This window comes from Pinus tabuliformis, chromosome 8, assembly GCF_031772625.1.
Source record: "Pinus tabuliformis cultivar Carrire ecotype Pingquan chromosome 8, CPIR1, whole genome shotgun sequence".
In the NCBI taxonomy this organism is placed as follows: Eukaryota; Viridiplantae; Streptophyta; class Pinopsida; order Pinales; family Pinaceae; genus Pinus; species Pinus tabuliformis.
The window spans coordinates 893318853-893331249 of record NC_142294.1 but is presented as its reverse complement, the minus strand read 5'-3'; the positions used below and the strand labels follow the sequence as shown (position 1 = coordinate 893331249).

The window sequence follows — 12397 nt, the reverse complement described above, 5'->3', positions numbered from 1 at the left end:
GAGGTTTTCACTTGAGTAAGAGAGGTGTTGAGAAATCTAAGGGCGACTAGATGATGTGATTTCTCTTGCTTTGATAATTGCTTGTGATGTATTTTTACTTAACTTGATTAGCTTCTTCTTTCACTTGATTATAATTAGTGTTCTTATCATCAAACAGCTACCAAACTATAAAATCAATGAGACAAGAGGACACAAAATGTAGGTTGCACGCCAAGGCCAAAACCTCTCCTCTTGAGAGGAAAACCCACAAGAATTCTTTTCTTCTTATAGAATGTTCAAATGACGAATTCCAGGCCCTGTGACCCTTGACAAAGACCCCTCCAAGACCAAGTCAAACCTCCTTTGATGAGCTTGTTCTCCACAAAGTCAACCTTAGTCAAATTGCTCCAAAATTGCTACAACTTCAAAATTTGGACCTGCAACTTTCCAATTTTTGGACCTGCAATTTCTTGACTGCAAATTTTGGTTACTGCAGAAACCAGAGCTCTTGCACATGTGGAAAGATGATGATTTCTTCTTCCTTCTCCTTCACTTGAATTGGTTCTTCCTTCTTTGGAACTCAGCTTGCAAAGTAGACCTTTTGGTGCCCCAACTCAGCTCCTCTTTGCAATTCAGTCTTGCTGCAGTGATGTAGCCCTAATCTTCGCACGTGTGAGGAGATGATGGCCCAAAAACAACCTTCAAAGACTTCGTTTCTTTCCTTCTTCTAGTCCTCCTTTTCTTCGCTCTTTTGGTCTCCTTTTTCTTGCTTAATCAAACTTTTTGTAGCTTGATTGATTGATTCTTAAATGGGGTTGATGTCTCATATATATAGGCCTCTCTTGTAGGTCGAATAGCCCTTATGAGGTTGACCTGTCATCTCATGAAGGTCGACTCATTGTTGCTTGTTTGACAAGGTCTTGGAGGGCCTTTATGATACTTTTGACTTTACAAAAAATTCTTTTGACTCAACACATGATACCCAAATGGGTCTTATACATATTACAATGACTCAATAGACTTCACCAACTCAATAACAAAACCTAGAAGCACTCAATGGGTGCTTGATCTACAAAATAAGAATTATCTTAAGCATGAAACCCACACATCAAGAATGACAATAATAAATTTATTTTCTCTTTAATATCAAATGCATAAAATCGTGATTATGTATGTCATTATGAAGACCAAACCTAGTTACACTTTTCAATAAGAGGTGAGCCACTTCTACATCTTCGGTAGTCTAGTTTATGTTCACATACCTTCAAAGAAGAGGACTTAGTTGAAGCTTTCAGTAAAGAAGGGCATATTTGTTGGATACAATAAGACTTCAAAGGCCCACAAGGTCCACATTCTAAAACAAAGGAAGACTATTGTGCGCAACGATGTCAAATTCGAGAAGGATAGGAACTTTAGGAGGTCACATGGTATAGATCTAGCAGTGGTAGAGGATCAAGAGTGAGGGGCTCTAGAGGTTGAGGAGGGGCTAACAACACCATCAACTAAGACTCAATCTTCTGATTAAGAGAGAGAGGTTCCTTCAAGCTATATCAGGAGGAGGCCAATATGGGCCAAGCAAACCTTGAGAGATGCTAAGGAGAATGTGGAGGCTCCTAGCAGCACCTTCAGGCAAAGTAGACCACCAAGGAGAATTTCCAGTTACATGGCCTTAATGAGTAGCATCAGTGAGTCTGAGCCTTCCATTTTTGAGGAGGCAACAAACTAGCAGGCTTCAAGGGATGCCATGGTGGAGGAGTACTACTCCATCATGAAGAAGATGATTGGGAGATTGTGCCAAGGCCTGAAGGGAAATTAAAGGTCAAATCTCGACGGATATATAAGATCAAACATGTTGTTGATGGCATTGTCAAGAAGTATAATGCAACGTTTATGGTGAGAGGGTTCCCGAAGGAGGGAGTAGACTATGAGGAGACATTTTCTCCTATCGCCAAATATGCATCTATCAAGATTGTTATTTCCATTACTTCAGAGATGGAACGAAGGATACATTAGATGGATGTGAAGATAGCCTTCCTTAATGTGATTAACAAGGAGGAGGTGTATATTGAGGACCCTCAGGGATTTGAGGTGCATGGGAAGGAGTTCCATGTATGCAAGTTGAAGAAGACGTCATACGGACTTAAGCAAGCACCTGGGGGATCATACTCGAGGATTGATGGGTATCTGCTAGGCTTGGGCTTCACCAAGAGTGAGGCAAATTCCAACTTGCACTATGTACTTCTTAGCAGTGATCTGCTTATCTTGGTGCTCTATTGGATGACCTCTTTTTGGCGAGATATGAGAAGGTCGTAGAGATGTGCAAGAGGACCTTGTTTCGAAGTTCAAGATGAAGGACATCGAATGAAGCAATACCTTTTGGGATTGGAGACGTGGCAACAACTAAGAGAGATATTCCTTAGGCAAGGCAAGTATGCAGTTAATATCCTAAAGAGATTCGAGATGGAGGATTACAAGGCTATGTCAACAGCCATGATTACCACCTTGAAGAAGCTTAATGCTTCTAAGTGTGAGGTGGTGGACCACACATTTTACAAGTAGCTAATAGGATCCTTGATGTATCTGGGCAACACTTGGATGGATATTTGTTTTGCCATCAACACCTCCATATTATGGTGGCACCTGTTATATATGTATATATATATATATATATATAAAATGTTCACGGGGTCTTGGATAGACGGTGATCGGTTGCATTGTGAAAGAACTCCTAGATGTTAAGTCACTGGTTCAATTCCCTGCCCTACTCAGGTGTTATTCTTGGACATGACCATGATATGGGCTCACCAATGGGGCACTTACGAATATATATATATATATGAAATGATGATTAGTATACTGAAGAGGCATGTCTCTAAGGACATGACCGTTCATGAAGTGGCACTTGCATAGGTATATAAGCAAGCCCTCATTTGTAATCAATCATATCTCACCTAAGATCTCATATCACTTGTATTCAAACATTTTTATAAAAATATATTATTTGTCCCATGATGGACATTCTTATATTTTAGATATTTTGAATATTTCGCTGCGTATACGAACCCTTTTTGTTACATTGATATCAGAGAGCAAACAAACTTTGTTCGTTACAAAGCCTAGGAGGATAGATTGGGTGCCAGCAAAACATGTGCTCAAGTACTTGAGAGGTACAATGGAGTATGGACTTAGGTATGTCAGGATTGGTGGAGTGTATCTACAGGGCTACACAGATTTAGATTAGGGTGAGAGTGTAAGGGACAGGAAGAGTACTTTAGGTTGTTTGAGTTTGGGGTTAGCTATGATCTCATGGTTCAACAAGAAGCAAATTTTGTAGTATTTAGCCCAACAAGGGCTAAGTACATGGCCACGAGTTTGGCTTGTGAGGCCATATGGCTTCGCAAAATGGTCATACGTTTATTTGGTCTTGATGGAGCCCACCATGATTCACTGCGATAATCAAAGTTGCATTAAACTCTCCGAGAATTCAGTGTTTCATGACTAGTCCAAACACATTGAGATGAGGTACAAGGTCGAGAGGGGTGTTGTGAGGTTGCAATACATATTCACAGATGAGCAGGTGGCAAACATTCTCCACAAGCCCCCAATGAACGAGAAGTTTGTGTTCTACAGGGACAAGCTCGAAGTGGTGGAGAATCCCTTCCTTGCTAAGAGAGAGTGTTTGTTAAAATTGGCAACTAGGGCCAAACTCCATGTAGATCATCTTATTAATGGAAGCTGATATTTTTCTTGGATCCCTCTCATCGAGAGGTGTAGGTTTGATCTAAAGATCATTCGATTCCAATAAGTATTCATGGAGATATGAATTTATTTGTGTTATGGGACAATTTGTCAAGGTCGGCCAACAACCAAATAAACCCCACTTGTGCTCAACGTTTTAGTATAAATAGAGGTGGCCTTCAAGTCATTTCAACACACTTGGGATCTCTTCCTCTCTACTTGTCTTTGGGTTATAGTAGGAGGAGAGATCCTAAGGGATAACGTTGCCCTAATCGAGAGGGCAGAAGCCAGAACTGCCTGGAAAAGTCGGAACTGTAAGAACTGTCGGGAATAACCGAAATTGTCGGAACTGCCGAGAATAGCCGGAACTGCCGGGAAAAGCCGAAACTGCCAGAACTACCAGGAATAGCCAGAATTGCCGGAACTACCGGAACTGTCGGGAATAGCCATAACTGTCGGAACTGCCAGAACTGTGGGAACTGCTGGGAACTGCCGAAACTGTCGGGAATAGCAGGAACTACTGGGAACAGCCGGAACTGCCCGAACAGCCGGGAAAGCTAACGCAGAGGGCAAAAGCCGGAACTGTCGGGAACTGTCGGAACTATCGGGAAAAGCCAAAACTGTCGGAACTGTCGGGAACTGCTGAAACTACCTGAACTGTCGGAACTGTCGGGAACAGCCGGAACTACCGGAACTGTCGGGAACTGCCAGAACAACCAGAGCATCTGTCTCCAAAGGAGAGCAGCATGCAAGGGACAACTAACTAACATTGGGACAATTGTATGGTACTTAACAGCAAATACACCAAGCATGCAATGTTACAGCTAGCATGCAAGGGACAACTAGCATGCAACACCAAGCATGCTAAGGACAATAAGCACGCTAGGGACAACAAGCAAGCAAGGGACAACAAGCAAGCAAAGGGCAGCGAACACATAGGTCAGTATGGCAACATGGTGCAGCAATGGCACATAATGCAGTACAGTGATGGGTACAGTTATGATTAATGAAGCGTGATGAGATGCAACATACTGATGATGGGTGCAGCACGGTGAGGTGCAGCACGGTGACGAAATGCAGCACAACGATAGGTGAAGGAGTCACCTTGGAGAATCAGTTGAAGCAGCATGTCTTCAACTGATCTCATGTATCATCTTCTTAGAGATGATCTATGCTCTTATCTAGATAAGTCAAAGTTTTGACTTTTGTTGTAAACGTACTATCTCTCTCTCTCTTTGCTGAACTATTGAAGAACATATAAGAAGAATTGATCAAAGGTTCCCCACATTGGGGTTTGTCCCTGGCTAGCGCCACATCTTGTGTCCTCTTGTCTTGGCTTGTCTTCTGCGATTTATATTTATGTTCTATCTGCAATTTACTTTAATGTTGATGTGATTGTTAATCTGGAAAAGATATTGAACTAACTGTGAAAATTGAAATAAATTGCTCTAAACATAGAACATACCTAAAATTAACAGTGTTCATGTTTGTAGCATCAAAAGGTCTTATACATAAGCTAAGTGTATAGCATGCAAGAGAGAGTCCTCTTTAGGTGCGTGTTCAAGAAGAGCAAGTATTATGATTTCTTTCCTAACTTTTAACTTATGAAAAGCACATTAATTAATTTATTGATTAATGTTGGCTATTGGGCTATAGTTTTTAAGGATAAATAATTTAATTATTAAATGACTTAGATCTAATCTTCGTCATTGATCTAAGTGGGTTAGGATTTAATCCTAGCCCTCTATCACTTTGGAGATTAGGGATTTGGCTCAACGAGAAATTACAAAGGGAGCGTAATGGAGAGGATGAAGACAGGACATTGTGATTGTAAAAGAGATTTTCTCGAGTGAGAGGCTCAAATGACTAAAGAGAGAGAAATGTGTGCAATGAGATTTTTTGGAGACCGAGAATCTGAAGGATAGGGCAGAGACTTGAAGAAGGTGGACAAAATCTTGCGTAGACCGAAACTTGAAGAGAGAAGTCGAGTTCCAACTGGGCTGAGATTTGGAGGCCGTGTTTGCTAAGGAGGCCAGGAACTCCAGTGCATAGTCGTACAGCAAAGAAGAGGCAGAGACTTGCGGGTAGAGGCTGAATTTCGTCAAGTGGTGAGTTACTCTTCAGCAACTGATTTAAAGGTCGAATTTCCAGTGGCCCCTAAATTTTCCAAATTAATAAAATTGAAGGGAGATTTTTTGGGCCAAAATAAAATGTGTTCTTGTGATGATTCCCTATTTATTTTCCGCTGCATAATTTTTAATTATGAAGTTAAAAGTACCAATGTTCTATTTGTAGAAGTTCAGAAAATTAATTTACTGCTAAACAAATTTCTGGGTATAAAATAATTGTTGTGTGAAATAGATCAAACCTGGTATTTAGAAATTTAACACAAGTGAAAGTTGAGTGGATGATCTTGGATTCCATAAAGGACCATTTTATCCCTCGTTTATCTAAGAGAATGACAAAGGAGATGTTGGATGCCCTAGTCAGTATTTTCCAAAATCAAAACATAAACATGAAGATGTATTGCAAAAGAAACTCAAATCCATAGAGATTAGAGATGACCAAATCATATAGTCACTATTTACCTTATGAAGATCACACAAATTCATGATTAACTTGTAGTTTTTGGGCAAATGGTTGCAGATGCAAAGCGTATGAACATGGCACTGAATGGTTTACCAACTTCATGGGAACCATTTGTCATAGGTATTTGTGCTTGGGAAAACCTTCATGACTTTGATAGGCTTTGGGATGACTATATCTAAAAGGAGACTCAGATGGTACTGAAGGCAGCCAAGGAAGATGGTGATGAGAACTAGCTCTATTTGGTCATTCAATTGAGGGCAAAGGTAAAGGACCCAACAAATGTAAAGGACAGAGTGAGAAGTCAACCACGCAGACAAGAAAGGAGGATTTGAGTAAATCAAATGCTTCATTTGTTAGACTCAGATGGTACTGAAGGCAGCCAAGGAAGATGGTGATGAGAACTAGCTCTATTTGGTCAGTCAATTGAGGGCAAAGGTAAAGGACCCAACAAATGTAAAGGACAGAGTGAGAAGTCAACCACGCAGACAAGAAAGGAGGATTTGAGTAAATCAAATGCTTCGTTTGTTATAAGCAAGGCCATTATGCATCATAGTGTACAAGAAAGAAGGGCAAAGGGGAACAGTAGTAGAAGCAGGTATTAGTCTCTATAGAAACTCAGATGAATGACTTTGTTGCTAGGTTTGAGAAGTATTTCTCATTGGTATCTTGTCTTTCTATTGACACAATCATGAAGAATGCCTGATATGTGGACAGTGGGGCATCTCGACATATGACATCAGCCCAACCATTGTTTTGTAGACTATAGAAGCACGACTCAAGAGTACAGGTTGAGCTTCGTAATGATGCCAAGTACCCAGTAGCAGGAGTTGGTACTATTCCCTTCCAGCCTAAGTAAGGTAACTCTCTAAATTTTGATGATGTCTTATTTGTTCCAACTTCCAAGTCTCAAGAAGAACTTGCTTTCAGTTTCAAGCATGAAGGATAAGGGATTCGGGGTGGAGTTTAAGAATCAACAAGTCCTCATCATATCAAAGGAATCTAGCCTAGATACAGCTCACTGCTCATGTAATAGGAGTTAGAGAAGGTAATTTGTACAGATTGCATGGTGAACCTGTTCAAACCTTGGTGCTGAACAATGATAGCTTGTAGGTTGTGGCACAAGAGGATGGGCACCTGCATCACAGGGTGTTTCCTATTCTAAGGGAGATAATCAGAAGTCTTCTAGAGTTCAGTATTGAGCAACATGGTGTATGCACAAGGTGCACCCTTGGCAAGCATGCCAATGTTGCTTTCACAAGCAGCAAGAATAAGTCTAAAGAGATTCTAGACCTAGTGAAAGAGGATGAGGAGCACAAAGCTCTGGAGGTTGAGCCAGGATCCCCAAAGATTTCCAGGGCATTACAACAACCTTCAGGTGAAGACATTGAGAGGCACAGAGGAGCATGGTTTGATAAATCTTGGAGATGGTGAAATGGCAGGTAGTGCAGCAGGCAAGAAGAGCACCGCAAAGAGTTGCTTTAGCTTGGGATCACCGATAGTATCTTAGTTCAGTAGGAAGCAGACTTTCCGGGCACTTAGCTCCAGTAGGGAGCAAAGATCACTACATATGAGATAGGATTCAGACGAAAGTATTGAAGCTCCAGCATATTCCCATGAATCAGCAGGTAGCTGATATTCTGACCAGCCCCTTGGCAAAGGGAAAGTTTGAATTTTTCAGAGATAGAGTTGGATTCATAAAAAATTCCTTCCTCACTAAAAAGGGGAGTTAAGAATCATAGCTTGGACAGGAATTTCCACATATGTTCAGTGTGGACATGGAAAAAGTACTTCAAGATATTTTCGAAAAGTACCCCTATCTTTGGAAAAAATAATTCTATTTTGTAATTCTGTAAAAAAGTGAAAGTCTTATATGTAGCAGTTGAATCTATAAAATTGTATTTCATGCATGACTTAAACTAGGATAAATCTTAAAAAGATTCTCCACTAAAATTATATAGACTAGGATAAACCTTAAAAATATTCTCCACTACAGGGCAAGGTAAAGACTTTTACACACACACTTGGTTGAGAAAAAAACGAGAGAGCAGGCAGCTAGGGAAAAGGTATTCTCAGGAAGCACGCAGTATGACACAGTCATCCATACAGTTCTGCACAGTTGTATGGAAATCCCTATGGTTGTACAGACAGGTCTGTACGGGTCCGTGCAATACTACGGACAGACCATACAAGATGTCCTCCAGGTTGTACAGCAGTTTTCTGCTATTTCTGGGTTTTCCAGCAGGCTTTACAAGCTCACTCCAACGCATTTTTGGTATCTGCGCATGCTGTTTTTTGGGCAGCGTGTGGAGGTTTCCTTGTAAGATTTTTTTGAAGAAATAAAAAGCTGATTTGAAATTGTAATTACCTATGTGTGTAAGAAATTATTTTTTTATGATTCTGCTGTGTTTAATTTCTAGCTATGTGTGAATGATGCTATGGTTTGAAATTTCATTTCAGTGTTAATTAAATTCAGAATTCAGAAGTCTACTTGCTTGATTGATACCATAAGAACATTAGTCACCTAGGGCTGGAAATATTCTCACGGTTAGTTCCAGCCACAATAACAAAAATTGGCTGGTAGATTTTCAGGTTGGTTGTACAGGGTAGCATGTCTAGAAACCAGCCACAAGTACAGTTTGCAGGTAAGATGTATTTTGTGCGTATGAGTGTTTACAGATTAAGGCAGGCTTCAAAGACATAGGATTTGAAAACAAATATACTTAAATCAACCATGGGAAAACTAAGAATATGGCTTTCAAGTTTCAACACAGTTTTTTACAACACACTCAATGTATAGTCATGCATCTTCTCTCGAGATTGGTCTTTGATATCAAAGACATGGGGTAGGTTACCCCTACTGGGGATACCATTCCCAACATAAAAGTTTACTTTATAAGAAATAACAAAGCAGCTAAAAAAAATGCACGATAATTCATTTAGGAAAAAATGACCATGAGTTCCATCATTTGGAGTACCATCACTTCTCACTTCTACACACACTTTGGGCCTAATGCAATGGAGTCAAGGCAGAGGAATTGATTGGACGGTAAAAAAATGCCAGAATCCGGGTAAAAATCTTATAGATGCAGTGTTTGAATCATATTTTTATGGTGGAAATAGATTTAGCATCATCAAAAATCTCTAGGACACCTAAAATAAAATTATGAAATTTGACAATTTTTACTTAAATTCACAAAAATCTCTGACAAAATGCAAATGCAATATGTAAGGACACTTAATATCCTGATACTAACCAACGACTAGCTTCTCATCCCAACCAATCCAATCATCTTCAGTGTTCACCTCAACCAATCCTCCAACCAACAATCAATGCCTTACCCCTGCATCTACCCCCCTAGAAAACCAACTCCAGTCCCTCGAAACCATATCCCTGAGTACGGCATGTGCAGCAAGTATAGGTTATCGTGGCAATTTTTTGACCTTGTTGTACCATTCACCACCCGCTTCTCCCCAAAAATGCCAACACTGCCCTCCAGGCTCCACCCATAACCAGCTTTTGTGATCCTCTTCCATTCGCAAGAAATCTTACCTAGTCCAGCCAGATTAACCCCTTTGCTAATTGGTCCCGATCGAGGCTTACTTCTTGCACTACCATTCTATCTTTCTCCCATAAAACCAATCCCATGCCCTCCCTCGGCCCACTATCAACTCTCAGACTGAGAGTTGCCCACTGAGTATCCTGAAATTACTCTTTCTTCCAATTGTTAGCATTTAATGAGAAAATCGAAAGGAACTACTGCCCAGCAGCCTAATTTTGAAGGGATTATTTAAATTCGCCAAGCGGCATATGACAAAGGGTTTCATAGATTCTTGAAATCAATTTGATGAAAAGCACCGTGTAGAAAAGAAATATACTGTAAAGAAAAAGAAACGTGACTTGACATGGCTTACCTTGCCAAGTGTGTAAGCCAGAGCCGAACCCGCGACTCCTGCTCCCACGATGATAACATCCGTTCCTCCAGCAGCTTCGATGGCAATGCCATTGTCATCTGTTGACTTCTCGAAACTTTTGCTCTGTATTCCCCGTAATCCGTTGGATCTGTGCTTCCACCTGCTCAAAACTATATAATACGACAACAATACAGAAACAAAGCCAATGGCTACCGCAATCGCCACCGTATGATTCTCCATTGTAGACCACGATATCAGTCGATGTGCTGGTTGAGGCGTATAGATTGCCATGGCAGTGTACCGATTCCTGCAATTAATGACCTGACCTGAATATCTCGTAAGGCAGCGGAGGGCTACTCACGAGTGACGTGGCCAGAGCGTTTACGGTTTTGAGGTTTGCCACGTTTGCAATGGGTTCTGCGTTCGGATGGGTATGAGCAATGCTTTTTGGTTAAATGTTATCTCCCTTCCATACGTTTAATAATTTTACATTGCCGTTTCACACGATGTGTTTTGAAACTTCCGGAACGTTTTTTTGACGGTTTAATTGTTTTCAAAAACGTCTTTATACCTAGTCACCTATTTACCTATATTCTCCCACAGCTGTCCTCTCACGCTCTGGCAGGCTCCAACTCTGCAATGTAATTAATGAGATCCACCAATTTACATTCAATTCCACCAGTTCGCAGTTGGTAGCGATCCAAGTCGGTCACTGTGTTGTGTTGTATCTAATGAATTAATTAGACAGGCGAGTGACGCCATCATAGCATTGGATTTCGACAGAGTCTAACTATTCTTTGGGTTATTACATGTGGATTTATTACCAAATCTCAACTACTCAAACCATTATTAATTGGTCATTTAACAGAAAAATTAACCAATAAAAATATCGAAATTTGGTAGCAATGAAAACTAAATCAAAACCAATAAACTAAATAAATCAAAACGAGGAACTAGCAAAGATGGGTTGTGTTTAGGTTAGGAAATTTTATAATGGGTGACCTTTGGGTTGTGTTTAGGTTAGGAAATTTTATAAAAGGCCAATTATATTTTTACATAAATTTTTGTGCCTTTTGGCAGGTAACATCTGGTGTATTTTTATTTTCGCTGCCCTGTATTTTTATTAGATTTTTGTGTTTTTTGTTTGGAAATATCTTATGTATTTTTATTTCTGGTGATGTGTATTTTTATTATAAACATTTTGTAAATTAGTATCTATTTTTATTATTAAAAATAAAAAATAAATTTTATAGGTTACATTTAATTGTAAGATGGTGTTTATTCATTACAGATTAATTAATTATTTCATCTTTTAATCCTATAACGAAATCTATCTTTTTTTTTTCATTCTTCTTTTTAAATTATATTTTTAACTATTAAATTTTTAACATATTTTTAATTGTGTTTACATGAAAAGCAATAACATGTCTTGAAGTGCCAACTATAAAGTAAAGTAATATCTTTTTAATTGTGTTGAAATGAAGTATGGTTTATTATAACGTTGTCTTGAAGTGTCAATTATGAGGAGATGATTAACTTCGCTTGATTTATTATAATGTTGTGATTAAATCCCAATTGAAGTGATAAATTTCACTAGCCTTTGGTTTTTATTTTTATGTTAATGGTTTGATTTAAAATTTACTAAACCGTTCATAATAATCTTTGGAGAAAACTAAAAATAATTTTAGTTTTAATTAATATTTCTTTGCCAAGAAATTCTCAATTAAATTTAGTCTCAATTTGATATGAGTTGTAATTATGACTAGGAAAGAACTAAATGAAGGAAAGGAGTTGAAAGTGTTATTCAAATGTAAGAGAAGGAAAAGGAGTGAAAATGTGTTTGAGGAATAGAGTATAAAGTGTATATTATGGCATTTTATGAGATATAATTTTACATAAAAATAACTAGGAAAAAATAATTCCAACTTCCCAAATATGTTAAGAATTTACGATGTAAAATGAGATAAATTTACATAAGTTGCATTTTAGTGGAAGTATATCAATCTGTGCTCTAAAATGATGAGAATTTCAACATCCCAAATATGTTAAAAATTTACTATGTAAAATGAGATAAATTTACATAAGTTCCATTTTAGAAGAAGTATATCAATCTGTGCTCTAAAATGATGAGAAATTGACACATAAAACAAAGAAAGAAAGGGAGTTAGTTTAAAATGAT

At 38.9% G+C, this 12397-nt stretch overlaps 1 protein-coding gene across 1 annotated transcript in view; it reads right to left on the bottom strand.

Annotated features, from left to right (window-relative positions):
• The window catches only part of LOC149238418 (squalene monooxygenase SE1-like), a 201936-nt gene extending 191275 nt beyond the window's left edge, over positions 1-10661 (bottom strand). The window contains exon 1 of the mRNA XM_089369558.1: positions 10219-10661. Coding sequence (XP_089225684.1) covers positions 10219-10509 — 291 coding nt within the window. The 5' untranslated portion in view covers positions 10510-10661. The remainder of the gene's footprint in view (positions 1-10218) is intronic.
• Between the last annotated feature and the right edge of the window lie 1736 nt (positions 10662-12397).